The 15839-nt window shown below is 45.1% G+C and overlaps 1 protein-coding gene across 1 annotated transcript in view; it reads left to right on the top strand.

The window, feature by feature from the left end:
- LOC139992486 (uncharacterized) overlaps positions 1-15818 on the top strand; it is a 40669-nt gene extending 24851 nt beyond the window's left edge. Inside the window, exons 5-7 of the mRNA XM_072013365.1 lie at positions 3856-4041; positions 12965-13295; positions 13546-15818. Coding sequence (XP_071869466.1) covers positions 3856-4041; positions 12965-13295; positions 13546-13674 — 646 coding nt within the window. The 3' untranslated portion in view covers positions 13675-15818. The remainder of the gene's footprint in view (positions 1-3855; positions 4042-12964; positions 13296-13545) is intronic.
- Positions 15819-15839: the final 21 nt, after the last annotated feature.

Here is a 15839-nt window from a genome sequence, read left to right on the forward strand (position 1 = left end):
TTAAGCGTTATATCGAAGCTCAACGCTAGTCGGTCATGCGTGATCAGCCTGTGTAATGTATATCACCGAGCTCACGACGAAGAATCGCGTTTCAAGCGTGTCTCCTTTTACGGATTAAACGGTTAAAACGGTTAAACGTTTAAGACGTGATATCCGTCTTTCGTTCGTTCATCCGTGCCGCTCGGAAAATTTGAGCGGGAAGCACGCGCAAATCGAGATGAATAAAGCCGGTTTCCAACGAGAAATTCCTCTCAGTTATGAATATAAATTGACGCGGCGTATGTGGGAGTTTGTGCCGCGTCATACAAACTCTTTCGACGATACTGTACAACTTTTCACACACTCGTCCATCGCGCACAACCGATCGCATGTGCTATATGTCGTTACATAGATTCTGGCGAGCGTAAGGAGTTAAAAATATGCCGCCGAGTAAAAACGAAATGGGCGTACCCCAAAATGGAAAACACGGGGTAATCTCGATCGAAGCAGTAGCCGATAATTCACGTCCCGTGACGAATTTAAAATATTTACTCATCTAATCATTATTAAATCTTGGCGTGTTCAACCGTTTACCATCGACATGTTTTCTTTAGATTCTTTTTTTATAGAGAAGCGACTGAAATTCTTACCGTAAAATTTGTCACGATTTCTTGGTAAAATAACGCGTCTGTCCCTGATTTCATTCTCTGGAAATATCAATTTTCTTCGCTATCACAGGACGGTCTCGTTTGGGTACGAGTATAGAGAAGTCGACCTCGTAGGGTTATAGACGCAGTGGCGCCCACGTATCATTCATCGACCATCCGCCCCTTATTCGTACAATAGTCGATGCCATTACTCTCCAGTGTGTTTTTCGACCAAGAAGAAGACGCCTGTCTACGAAACTGGGTTAAAATTTAATAAGTACCTACTTGATTATAATTTACACGTATATAATTTACACGTATTTGGGTATAGCTTCGATTTGAAGTAGCATATGGATCGTACGAATTAGATGACATTAACACTGTCGATATCACTTAGGAAAATCGAACGTCGAGCTTCCAATTAACGCGTGTTAAATAGTGGCGTGACGATCGACCGGTTGGATATATCGACTGAAATAAAAGGCACGGTCGGGGAGGGTATTTGCTCGCGGGTAAAGTCTGGTGACAGTTACGAAAAACATTTCGACATACCGAGATCATCATCGGCGCGGGATGATATCACAAACTCAAGGTCTAAAGTTTAAATCGTATAGCGTAGGTGTTTAAATGCACCATGACGTCAGACCGCATGCTACCGTAGGAAACGTGGCGAACGTGACAAACGTGGGTGTCGGGGAATGGGAGGCCAAAGTATAGCAGACCGAGACGCTCTCGTTGAAATAATCGTAAACACGCGTACTCCTCTGTATTTCTATTTTTCCCTAATCGTATTTGCCGCATGTACGCGCGTGCTGTTCGATAGCCTGCATCTACGTATATATACGCAGGTCGATTTCTCTCGTTGAACGCGCGTAACATTCGTGCATTATCGTCGTAAGATCGATTTCTTCGTAACCGGCTGCATCGGGATGAAAAGTCGCGTGACCGTGGAATGGTAAAACCGGTTCCAAGCCAGACCTCAGCTTTGCTTCTCCATCCTTTCGATTTCTTTCGTTTCCCTTGCGTAAAACTGCCTCTTGTTCTTTTCCTTTTCTTTTCCGCTTTCGTTCTTTTTTACCCTCTTCTTCTACCTTTCCCTTCCTTTCCCTTTTTTCTTTTTTTCTTTTTTCCCGTTGCTTCCCCACTTGGACGCGAAAGTCGACATGGAAGAACGTGCCGATTGCGTAAGAGGATGACTCGCTACGCTCGGTAACAGGTCGGTTTTTTTTCGAGCCATCGCGTCTTGTTGCCATAACAGTAGAGGGTGTATAGTTGGTCGGTAACCGCAATAATATTGAGCCATTTTGATATACGTCGCGTTATCGTGGTTTCGATAATAAAATCGTGCTTTTGTAATTCATAGTATTCGAGCACGTTCCATTTACCGTAGCTTCATTTTTGCAATTTGAAAACGAGCGGATTCGTTGATCGTTGTTTATATCAATGGAACGTATACTGGCGCAAATTGTCGTGCGATTAACCGCGTATTTCCGGCAAACGTGGTAATCCGTAATAAAAGGTCATAGCTGGCGCAGCAACCATTCGATGCATTTTAAAACATTTGTAGTAAAGCTTCGCTCGATAAAATGTTTACCGCCAGATCATTATGTGAGTAATAATTTATCTAATTTCAATCGTTTTCATTTATCGCGAGTACAAACGCTCGGTCGATATTTAATTCCGTTCGTCATCTATAAATGGAAACTAGAGTTTCCATAGTAAAGGGACCAGTCGCTGCGTTTCTATATAAAGCGTGATAGTTGATTGATAATGAAATAAGAAGAGGAAGCGAAAGCGGTTAGTTGCGGTTGCGAGACATAATCGGAAGCGATCCGTGCGTAGAATTTTCCAGCGTGCGAAGTTTCGCCGTCGAAAAATATCGATTAAACACTCTCCGCAATCCGTGGGGCGCCCCTTGAAAAGTGAGAGGGTCACCGTTTACGCCACAGGGTGGTGACAAACAGCCATTGAACGAATGGGGCGACGATCCGTCCCGAGGCAAATTCCTCATTTTACCGTCTTCCAACCAAGGTCGCACCACGTTATTTTACACTCGTTCTTTTTTTTTTTTTCCCCCCTGGCAAATGAAATAACCTGTGGGTAATTTTATTTATGGCAAGATAAGAACGGAATTACTTTCAAAAGACGCGTTACACTGTTTTTAAAAGCAACTTCGGTGAATTCGATCGTTCAGCTAAACTCTTATCGATTCTATTTGATCGCGATTCGCCACGTTAACGAGAAACAACAATTTTCGATCAGATTTAACGACATTTTGATGTTTCCGGTTTTAGTATATCTACATACTGGATTGTCAAGCGATCTCACAAATTGGCAAGTGTCGGCATATCCTTTGGCACGATGCCATTCGTGCAACACGTGAGCCCAACGAAATATTTAACAACCGAAAAACTATCGCCAAGGAAGAAAGCAATTCGTGATAAATCATCGTTAACTAATTCGGTTCTCATGTCGTAGGTGATACATAATGAATCGCTCGATGGATATCAGCTATTACGCAGTCGGTTCGTTGAAACGTTCTCTTCATTCAGCGTAATCTTATTTTTTGTCTTCTGTCATTTCCGAAGGAATGAACCTCGCGCCCCTATCGAATCGAAATGGCGAATGCTGGATGTTCTAATCTTGCGAAGGATCGCCATCTTAACCGTTTGAGTCGGAGGAGGGAGTTCTTGAAAAATCGTCGAGTCGAAAAATCGCTCGTCTTAATCGATTGTGAAGAGAACAGGCGACGCAACAGCACTCGTCATATTTGTTATTGGGTTGGCAACTAAGTAATTGCGGATTTTGTCATTAGATGGTATTGACAAAGTCCGCAATCGCTTAGTTGCCAACCCAATATTTTTATGAAATACATCTATATTATTATATATGCGTACTATTAGTTTATAAATGTTTCGAGATTTGTTCAATAAAAATTATTGAGAAGATAACAATGAAATACAAAATACAAAATGTACTGGCACTTTTCGACATAAAACGGTTAAAGAATTCGTCGCAAGTTTATGTTGCGAACTTTTGCATAAAAATCGTATGTTGTTTTCGCGTTACTTGTATCGTTGTACGACTACGTTTTGCTTTCTTAAATTTCGCGTTCTGCTGGATGCACCGCGATCTGTGCGAGTAGCTCGCCTTAGAATGTAAGATGATCGAACCTGAATATCCGCTTGAACACGATTTTAACGATCTTTCGTTCTGTTTGTTTTTACAGCGAAGGTAGGGAAATGGTACGCGTGTCGTTGTTAGGTCCACAACCTTCACCGACAACGCCCGGCGTATTTCAGGTGCAGCCTATCGCGATATCGAGGACTCAACCGATCGACATGGACACCGTTCCGGCCGAACTGCTGACTACGCACACCGAACACACAGCTCCCGCCTATCACACGCAAATCAGGTAAGCCTCTCGTTCTTCTTTCTCTTCCCTTTGCTTTCGTTTCGTTTCGCTTGGTTTCCTTCGGTTTCGTACCTAGCACCTTCTCGATTACGTCTTCAAGTTATCGATCGCCTCGTTATATTACATTCGTTCAGTTACCTTGATCATCATCCGAGAATGCGATCGTTTTCTCTGATTTAGAGGGACGCGTGTACGAACGCTATTGCGAAAGCGAATGGAAAACATGGCGTAGTCTGCACGTATTAGGTTGGCAACTAAGTGACTGTGGATTTTGTCATTAGGTGCCAACCCAATAAATATATCTGAAAGTTTGGTAGCAGCGAGACGTAAACAAAGAGGGCGTGCCATAGATCGCAGTACGTTGGTTTGCTTTGTTGCCTGCGCGTTGGGAACTCGCGTATCTGTTTGTAACCCGATGCCCCTGCTGTTAAAGCATCTGGAAGAATTATCGAAAAATCTGGATGCACACGATCAAATGAGAACCACTACCTTTCTTATAATTATAATTAGCTCCCTGCTAGCAACACACCAGTGACCCCCCGGTGTTGCTCTTAATGGACCGGAAGTGACGTGCCGTCCCCTCGGTCTCTCCGCTTTTCTCCGTCTTTCTGCCGTTATCTTTTTCTATCGAACGGTATCGCGCTACCAATTTACGTTTCTTTGCGACTGTTACGCAGACGCAGAACGAAGCTCTCTCGTTATAAACAGACTCGTTGATCGAGTAACCGTTACGCATTCGATATTCACGCGTGTCTTTATTGCGACGCGATCGTTTTATGAATCATTTGCTGTCCGATCATTCGCTTCCCTATCTCTTTCCTTTCTCTCTCGCGCGCCACTTCGTTTCATTTTAAATCGTAATCTGTCTTCAACGTATCGTTTTACGTTTCGGTATACATTTTCACGCCGGAGACTGCTCGTCGCGTATCTGTTTGCACGATAAAAATGATTGCTCGCGTGATACACAGCTGATCGCCGTGCCGAGAAGAAAAATGTAAATAGGGGTTAAAAAAAAAAAAAAAAGGAAGAAAGAGGGTGGATCTGGAGATCGATAATTCAGGGTGCAACGTACCCGCGTGTTACGGAACTGTATCTTACGTGTACCCCTTTTGCACGACACAACATCCCGTTTTTAAATAACACGATCGTCTTACGCAAGCGACGAACACGCGTAATAAGCGTATCGAAAGTTACCAAGTCATTACGAAGTTACGATCGCTGCCTTGACTTCGATCTACGTATTTGATGATCGCAATTGCTCGTTCGTTCCGCTGATACGTGTTCGATCGCGGTTAAACGAACTGGGCAACAAGTGTTTGAAAAACGAGTTTGCTAGAATACTTTAGAAACGACCGTTGCTGCTACGATTTATTCGCTCGTAATTCGAACAGCATTGTAAATTTAGTCGTAGATGGCAGAAAAATTTTGTCCGACGACTCGAAAGGTTGGAGAAGGTGGTTAGAGTTGCGCGAAATGACACAATCGTTTCTTAGTTTTCGTCACGAGATTCCTTTTTGTTGCACGAATGTTGCGCAACTAACTGTTCTGCGTATTACCTGCAAAACGTGCGTTGCGTACGGAGAGTCGAAGCGCGCGGCCAACGAGGAAACATTTTGGAACCACGCTCCATCCGCCGTTTCCTTTTCTATTGTTCGTGTTGTCCCACCAGCTATCTACTACGCCGCGACCAATTACGTAACTCTCGAGTCCTGCTCCTCTCCTACTGGTTTAACGAAATCTCGTCTTCCTTCCTTCTCCTAGTAATCGAGTAAACGTGTTTTCCTCAGAGCGCGCGATTAAATTGCCATAAAATCACAATAACAGGAAGCTGAATTTCACGAGACGCACACACGGAAATCGCTCCGCCCTTATCGAATCGCCGGTTCGAGTTTCACGCGGCATTAACGAAATTCTTTTGCCGAATGGAACGACAGTTTAACACTTTACCGACCGATAGCTGATTAATCTGTTTTTGTCGCCGATGCTTACCGACTGAATGCTTATTAATCAGCTTTTTGTCTTCGACAATCTTTCTCATTATTTGAGCAGTAATTTGTTATTTAGTACTAAGGTACGTTGCTTAGTTGCGTCAGTTGCGTTGCTTTGTAAGCTCCCGCAGTTTTATATCAATTTAAAAAACTTACCGTTCGCGATGAACGAAAAGAATGGTATTGGAGAGTCTAAACCGAAACAGATCCGGAGCCAAGGAGAATCTGCGCTTGAGCCGGTCGGACGTGCGTATACTGTTGAACCGATAGCGGTCGGTAAAGTGTTAATTTGAAAGTCAAAATTTCCACCTTTGCACAAGCGTAGGCAATTCGATCGCGTGCAATGTCTGAAATGATCGCTATCTATTACGGCAACTAAGTGATTGCAGATTTTGTCAATACCACCTAATGATAAAATCCGCAATCACTTAGTTGCCAACGCAATACTAGGCTTTTACGTCGATCGCACCTGTTGTCATCCGAGAAAACGTTGACTAGGACGCGTTATACCGTCTACCAAATCGTCTGCAACGCTAAGAGGGCGGTCGGACGTAACGGAAGCTGCAAGTTGGAAAAGACGAAAGGGCGTATGTGCGTCTGGCCACGACGATGCCAAGCCAGCGTATTAGAAGCGTGGCTGGCGCTTGATAGTAGCCGAATAGCCAATGTACAAATAGCATCTGCGATGCTACTATTAACAGTACCGCCACCACGAGGAATACTAGGTACTAGTATAGTGGCAGAAGAGAGGAAGAGAAGGAAGTGGGTAGAGGAGAGCCAGGGAGAGGAGGAACGATCGATATAGCGTGGGTGGATGTGCAGAGGTGCGGTAGGACAGCCGCCAGTTGTGCTGTCGGCTGCACCAACGAAGAGCCGTGCTCTCAATCGGTTGGTTCACAGTGCACCGCGTTTTCCTTTGTCCGTGGTCGGCAGTGTGCGGTGTACGGCGTGCGCCCGAATGCATCGGACCTCCTTCCATGGGGATCCCTGGTGATTACTGTCAGGCTGATACGCGCGAGCTTCTTCCTCCACCACTTCAACGTTCGTTGGATTTTTGCACGATGACGATGCGATAGCCGTTAAAATCGCCGCGCCGGAACGTGTCACCGTTCGATCTCGATTACGTTCTTTGCTCGTCGTTGCGGAAGCGACGAAATCGCTTTAGCTGCTGTTTGCACGTTCGAAAAGGTCTGTCGGTCAAAACTCAGCCGTCACGGGTTTCCTTTGAAAATAACTGGCGCACGGAATTCCACGGCCATGGAAAATAACGCGAACCTTGGAAACGCGCTTCTTAGCGGCTGTTTCAGAATTATCGCGCAATACGATCGACGATCGCCTTCGCGAGACTTCGTAAGCCTCGCGTGCGTTGTAATATATCGGCTCACTTTCGTGATTCATCGATATAGCATTTTGAAAAGCTTGTTTTCAAAAGAGTCCTATTATCGTCGCGGAGTACCACTCGCAGTCGTCTTTTCATCCTCGAGAAGCAGGATAGTCGAGAATGATGGAAATCGACCCTTGCTATTCCCGTAGCGCGAAACTAGAATTCCGGCAGACTCGTAGCAAAGGTCGGCCGCATAGTTTCGGTAGTCGTAAGCTCCAGAAAAGCTCTAGCGAATACGGAGCTGCGGCTCCTTGAAAATAGAAACGGACCAACACGCCGCGACCAGCGTACCGTTGCGCCGTCTTCGTGGCTACCAAAGATAGAAAATAAAGAGAAGAAAGAGTTTCCCGAGAACCATGACCTATATCGATCTATTTTGTTCGAACTTAGTATAAATAGTTAACGACGGCACACTGGCAAATTCGTTAGATTCTCTCGTTGCTCAAGGTTGCTCAAGGGAGAAGCCGAAAGGACTGTCACGGGAAGGTCCATTCTTCCAGCCAGTTCGCTTACATCGCATGCAGCTAAAATTGCAACGTTCGTAAGCTTTGCAACGATGTTCTTAAGAGCAGAAAAGTCGCGTACTCGATGCAGTTGTAGATATAAACTGGAACCGCGTAGTTGAGCATGTAGCGCTAGTACGCAATTTTATGAAATGGTGCAAATTGGTTGGAATAACGAGCCGGTGGTCTGTGATCGAGTCAGTGGGTTGCCGCGGAGGAAATCAATTGGTGCGTAGCGTCGCGTCGCTGCCGCGACCAACACACTGGCCTACATGTCTGTTTATTGGCGACTCGTTCATGCTCGCGTTTAACGTCCGCGTTTCTCGCCTTTCCTCCGGCTGAATTTTCCTGGCCCGACGAGAGTATACGACGCAGTCGCGGAAAAACCAACCGCATCCTTACGCGATGGCGCAGTTGTACGCATCCCATGTACTCGAACACTCGTCGTCGCAATCACGCGCTCTCATCCTGATCATCTTCTTTTCTTTTTTTTTTTTTTTAAATTCTAAAGTAACCAAGAATTCCGACGTCTCGACTTCCCAAGATTTTAAAGGTCGTGGGCGTGCTTTTTATTTTGGGAATTTCTCGGGAATTATCTCTCACACCGAGCTCCATCCAGCGACTCTGACTGCGAGTCCCCTTTCGTTGCATCTATCGAAATCGACGATCTCTGAAGATGAAACGAGAGAATGGGTCGAGTCGGAGCTCGTTAGAGCGACGTAACGAGGAACGTGAGTGAAAGCGACTCGATTTCCTTAAAACAATGTCACGCGTTAAAAGACGTAAAAAAGACTCGATCGCAAGTAATGGCACAGCTTATCGTAATATGTTTCGCCTTGGCCAATTTCGCTAATGTATATTCCATTAGCATAAATAATCGCGTAAACAAATATAGCAAAATAGACTGTTTTCTAATCCTGGCGCTCGTTAGCCGTATTTTTCGTTACGGTATCTACTCGTAGCTGATCGAAAATCGCCAGCCTTGTAATTTATTCCTGTCATTTTCTCACTCGTAATACACCCCAACACCAATAAATTGCAAGACCAAAGGAACGCGCATCCGTTGCGAAATACTAGACGCGTGGACAAAGACGGTAGTGGGCCAGTGGTGGATGGCGAGCGGAAAACAGTGCGCGCAAGAACTCCGCCACTAGCCATGACCCATATACTCACCCTCGTCGCGTCACCCTTAGCCAACCCCATCGGTGAAATCATCAGCGACCAGACAAATACGAGGAGAGAGGATGGTGCGTGTATAGAAGCCACTACACGTAGTCGCTCGTCCCTGATGGTAGCACACACGTAGCGCGAGGTCGTGCCGCTCGTTAATCGAGATCTTGAAAATGTCATCGCTTGAAATATGTAACGAATTCGGCCAAGCAAATTGCTTCTAGCGAGACATTCAGCCCCTTAAGGGCCGAGTTGCCAGCGTAATCTCGTCGTTTGCCGAGGGTGAGCTGCATGTCTCACCTATTAGTCGCTAAAGTAAATCAATTGGACGCTCGTTCTGCACGTGGAAATTGCTGGGTAATTCGAAAGAAGTAGGTGTGGAGTTTCGCGTGTCAGCACGTTTTCTTGTCATCGTGCGAGCAATATCTTCCCTCTCGTAGGCAAAACATCGTTGTATATTTAATTCCGTGCATCGAACTCGCGGCTATTTATAACGCCAAGGGGGCAAAGGTATCATCCGAGCGATTATTTCGCCCGATGGAAACCGATCAAGGGATAACGAGATGTTTTCACGAGCTTTGATCGAACGAAACTATGGAATCGCCAGAGCGCCGATAACTTTGTTATCGCGGCCGTCTGTAAAAATCGCGCATCGCTGAGAATTCACTTCTCTGGAAGCCATACGTGTAGGATACACCGGTTATAAACAGAATCGGATCGATGCTGGCCGCGTCTACCTTCGTACGCCGGTTGCGCAAATAATTGCGAGTAAATAATACAAGAAAACCTATGGCCGTCGTTTGATCTGCCAGGTAGTCGCCGTTCACGCGACGTGGTTCCCCGCTGTGAAAGCTGCTGCCTCGTTCCCATCCGGGAATCCGCCAGATAATTTTTCCAACGAAAAGGATCAACCGACAAAGGCAAAGCAGTCTCTTTTGCGGCACCCGCAACGGGATAATCCGTTGACGGGGGCGGTGGAGGTGGACGGCGACAGACAGCACGGGAATCGGAGTAAATAGGTCGAGGACTTTGAGGAAATAGGTCAGCTTCGAGCGAGGCGGATCGATGAACAGCTTATGCGTTTCGTTACGATCGACGTGGAAACAAACTGCCGGCTTTCCATCGGCTTATTTGCCATCCGAGTGCAAACTAACGCCGAGTTCTCACGAACCATCTTTTCGTCCGTGCAAATACGAAAAAGCGTACGGTGACACGCTCTGGTTTCGAGTTCCGTTCTCGAGAGGACGAGTCATCCCCGAGTTTATTCCGAGATCGAATTCCAGCGGTTCTCGATATCGAAAACGAGCGTTCTCCTCGCGGTCTAAAAAAGCTCGAGGATGCGGTTCAGCTTGGAAAGCCACGTTGGAAAAGATCGAAGGATACTTTGTTGAACGCGGACGTGGCTTGAAATAACGGGTTGCGTCGACGTTCCGTGATAAACAGAGAAAGGGGAAGTTGAAGAGAGGGGTGGAAGCTCGATGGGTGGGAGGGGCGGGCGTGCGAGAGAGACAGTGAGCGGTAGTTGCAAACATCTCCCGCCACGAATCCGCTTAAAAATAAAGTCTTACGCCGGTGTTCGAGTTGGTCCGTGCGAAATCACAGAAGAGTTCTCTCGGTGACAGGGTCGAGGAAGCGCTTAAACCGCTAGGCAAAACGTCGACGAGTGACGAGGAGATCGAGTTCGGTTAAAAGAAGAGACACAGGGCAGAGAGAGAGAGAGAGAGAGAAAGATAGAGAAAGGGAAGAAAGAGGAAGAGCGATCGAGAGAAGAACGACAATGGACAATTCCGTGAGTCGATATCGCGATCGTTACCACGTCCAGGTGTAATAAAGTGCCTGGTTCGGGGAAGTAGCGCGGAAAACCGGAGTAAACTCGTCGCGTATCTCCGATGTTGATATCGAACGACGTGGATTCGCGAGCGCGAGCAAAATGACGACCACCCACGGAGGCCACGTGTATTACGTGATCAAGGTGCCCAAGGAGACGGATGGCAATGAAAGGTAATCGTCTTAAAAGCAAACGAGCTGCGGACCAATACGTTCCACCCACGCTCGTTCCACCTCAAATTTACGCAATTGGAACGAACCGACCGGAGGAGCTCTCGCTCGTCCAACGGAACTACGCGACTAACGCGCGTAAACCGATCGAACGAAAGACGCGAGTTTTCAGGATCGTTGGAGTTCACCGGGCGTGTGGACCATCGAGAGTCGAAGAGTCACGCGCAAAGCAAACTGTTTCGTTTCTGCGTACATTGCGTTATGATTATGGACGTTGGCACACATACGTACGCACATACAGTCGTTGCTGATACCGCAACGACAGATCGAAAATAAATTCGTAATTCATTGGCCTGTCGCAGCTCTCCATTTGAAATTCTCCATTCGCCGTTCCTTCCCCAAATTCGCTTATTTCTTATTTGCCGCGCGATTTACACTCGCTCGATACAGAGCAAATACGTGCGGCGCGCTTTAACCCTTTGCAATCCTATGTCGAGTGTAACTCGACGTTCTTTCACGTCCACGTTTTCTTGTGAAACGTGCGAAAGAAAAGCAGGATTGCATCCTGGAAATTCTTTCAAGATATATCGTACACTTAAAAATTAGAAAATACAACAATAGTGTGAATAAATCTGGTATTTAAGTGAATTTGTTTTTACTTTATTTATTTAAATCGTCTTATTTTTTAGTTAAAATAAATTTCAAATAAAACACCTAAAGGCGTTGGCAGCTGCTGCTAACGAAATTGAAATAAAATTGGCAGTGCAAAGGATTAAATAAGAAACACTATATGCAAATACTATATGTAAATTTTTCTGAAATGAAAATTTGGACACCAAAGTCCTTGAAAGAGAAAGATTTTCTCGTGCAACAAAAGGTTCTTCTCTCCAAGAGGATTTACAGTAGTCGATCATTGGTTTACCTGTCGTTGATCAACTTCTTGATAACAATAGAAATAACACGATCGCTTCCTTGTTCCCTGTTGATGTGAAAGGCGGTCGGTTTGTCGCCGCGCGGATCCCCACGACTCCTCCCATTGTTGTCGGTGCACGATGGCGGAACTGCGGACAAACGCGATGGAATGCAATCTGCAAAGATTAATCGCAGCAGGGAAAGTGAGGGAGAGTCGGCACTCGTTGTTAGTTTCGCAATATCGAACATTATTAGTCCCGTTGGCTGTGGTCCAACGGTTCCGCCGAGCCTACCAACGCTAACCATTTAACGTTACTTTTCCTGTCGAACGAATACTCTTCTTTTATTCTCCTTTTTTCCTTCCCACCGTACCATCCTTTACCATCCATTCTCTCTTTTTGTCGATTATATTTCGATGGAGCAAACTCGTGCAAACAAGAATCCACAATTCGCAGATTTATTTTCCTTGTTTAGCGAGATACACCGATATTTGTATCTGATTTTCTTTGGAACGTTGAACGAGAAAATAAAAAATGTGGAAAGTACAGCGAATTGATAACATGAAAATCGTGAACGTTAGACGAACTGCTGGCGAGAATGATCGCGTGTGCACTCGTTACACGTGCAACACCAAAGAGGGGGAGGAAGATAGGCTGCAATTAGATGGAATCCGATATCGTGGTCAATGTCACGGCTAACCAGGAGTGGCAATTATAATTAAGCCTAATTTATGGTTACGTTTCAAGCACGAAATAAGAAGGCTAACGAACAAAAATACGTGCACACCTACTTGGTCGTTATCGGCGAGCTTGAAACGAGTATCAAACCATTGAAACTTCAAGGTAGATGTTTCCAGTGTAAAAGCGATTAGCTGCTCGAGGTCGTTCAGTATAATTTAGCGTCTAATGGAATCGTACGTTCGTCTACGAACGATGGCAAAACTTTCATGGGAAAAAATGAATTTTCAGTACGGACAGTGGTTGGGATAATCCGTTCAGACCAGACGGCGATCTTTCGAGGGAAGCAGACGAGATAGTTGAATTGATAAAAGGTGGAAAACCCATTACACCGACCCCTGGACAAACCGCTCCTCCGTTGCCAGGGTGCGACGCTGTTACCAGCAATGCGCAGACCACCGTCGACCACGACTCCAGTTCCAGTCCCCTGTTGAAATCCTCAGCGAACTCGACGAATCGACACGCCAACTCGTCGCCGAAGCCTGGCCAGGAAAATGGAAACGCCCATGGTACACCGATGAAAGCTGCAACCGCCAACAACCAGCAATCTGTCAACGATAAGGTAACGATATATTAGCATTTTTAATCGAGCATTTCGTGTCGTCGAATAGTCACGCAATCCGCGGACTGTTCAACCGTTAAACGAATGGTTTCCGTAAAAGTTGCCAGTCACCTGAAATGTTAACGGTGAATCATATTTTCGTGGCAGAGTTCTCATTGGAATCCCATCGGTAAACGTACTTTTTCATCGAGAAAAATCATGCACGACGACGTTCAAGTATGGAGTAACGAGATGTGATTAAACGTTGCAGGTTGTCGCATCGAGAGCAGCTACCGTCGAAGTGGCCAGAATGACGGCACAGGGACCAGGCGACGCTTCGCAGGTCGAACACGTCACCTTAAAGAAGAAGCCTAAATGTAAATGTTGTCTTCTGCAGTAATGGAAAGGAAACAAGCTACCGCATGGATGTCCCAGCAGTCGGATGATTCAACGTCGTTGAAGGTGCATCGGGACTTGGTCGCCGATAACTTTGCGGTTCACGTTTTTCGAAATGGTCGCTGTACGAGTGCCGTGGAAAACATTGTAATTTCTTCTGTTGCATCCTACTCTAGAAACGAGTTTCACGGGGATACGGAAGAACTGAGATACGCAGGGCAAATGTGCGATCGCGTGAACGCGTCGTATTCCTATTTCCGAAACGAGATCGACGATTTTTCTACGACGAGGATACGAGTTGGTCGTGTCAATCGTCGAAACCAATCTACTCGTAGGATCGAAGATTCGTACAGAAAATGCGAGCGATGGTTATCGATACGAATGAGAAGAGAATCCCGATACCGGTTGAAACAACGATGATACCGAGCGAATTGACATGACGCGACACTGAGGAAGATACCTGAACGAGCGTAGAAAAGCACCGAGCCTCTTGATAGCCTTTCAGAAAGACAGTGGAGTGTCTATAAAGTAACAGACTATATAAAAGAAGAGAATAAATAAAAAAAATATATATATATATATACATACACATAAAACTATATTGTAGATACAGAAATGGTAGTTGTATAGCTTATATGCTTTTATTATTGTGGTTAATTACTGTCAAAATTATCGTGATTTCGGGAATATTTTCGCGCGTTGCCGCGTGAAAATGGCGAGACGCGAGCGTGAAAGAAAAAGTCGCAGTTGCACAGAATGTTTCAAAGTTACTGAGTTTAAAGAACGCCATTACTTCGTTGGACATCGATATAATATCATAGATTATTCATAGACTCTCGTTTTTACTAAAACTCAGAACCTCTATAGACAAAACTTTTACGAAATTTTTTAACATCGCGTAGAATGTGCGCTATCGAAAACTGTACGTAATGATGATCGTTGAAGGAGACGCAACTCGATGAAAAGAGAAACGTCAAGCCGGCCGTATTTCTTTTCTCGCGATTAAGCATGAGAACGCGTAGTATTTTCTCTTATTGCGAAGAAGATATCGTCTATCGAACCGCTTTACTTTCACACACCAATCTTTTCTTCTCTATTCTGTTGCCATTCTTTTCTACACCTCGCATCAAAGAAACGCAAACCTATCGAAAGAGAAAGCTGTAATTAAGCGAGCTGGCGCTCGCCAGTCCAAACGCGTGAGTAACTATTCAGGATCGTCAAACATGAAATGTGTAAATATCGCGATATTTTTTGAAACAAAGTGTGATTGTCGGCGATCCGAAGAGTGCGAGAACGCGTTACGTTCCATTCGAGTTGGTGCGGACGAACGGATTCGACGACGACGTTGCTTGCTCTCCGCGCTCCAACTCTAGTTTCTCGATTGCTGCAGCGGCACAAATTAATTAAGCGCCGAGAACGCTACGGTAACTCGTAGACGATAGGGCGCACGAATGAACGTTTAACGATTTCTTTCTCGGGACTTGTTCGATTCGATGATCGTGTTACAAATTATTTATTTCGTTTTATACGTTTTACTTTTACTTCGATGTGTCCTTTCACCGCTACGTTCCATTCATTTTATTTAACCATGTATACGTGTATGACGTGTATCTTACAAAGCGAATCTTTCCGAAAGTATAGAGATTTAAAAAGACACTCGTTTAAAATGAGTAAAAGGCACGTTTATGAAACGTATATGCTAAAAACGTTTCGATGTTCGTTGGAAGGAAAACCGTTGATCGGTTTTATGCGTATTAATAATAATGTAACAGAGAAAAAACGTCAGATCGTGGAAAACTGCTCGATTCTCCAACCATTGCGTATACAGATACAGAAAGAACGCAAGGATCCGCCCTGTATCGAGCGGTGCTTGGTTCGCGTTAATGGTTGTACGTGTGTGCGTGGCTGTGTGTCTGCACGAGTGCCTGTATTTTTTAATACACATATCCGCATATTTTTTCTAGATCGTCCGGGCAAAAGATATTTATGAAAAATATGCGATCCTATGGTGAAGGATGATGAAATAGAGAGCGAAAGAAAGAACGAGACCGACACCAGCGGAATAAGATTTCCTTTACTTTCGTTCGTTGTACGCCGTTGCAATGTATGTATGGCAAAGCGTGTAATATAAAGTTGTAAGTAATAGAAGATCCTGAATAATTTACTCGC

This window comes from Bombus fervidus, chromosome 2 (assembly GCF_041682495.2).
Source record: "Bombus fervidus isolate BK054 chromosome 2, iyBomFerv1, whole genome shotgun sequence".
NCBI lineage: Eukaryota > Metazoa > Arthropoda > Insecta > Hymenoptera > Apidae > Bombus > Bombus fervidus.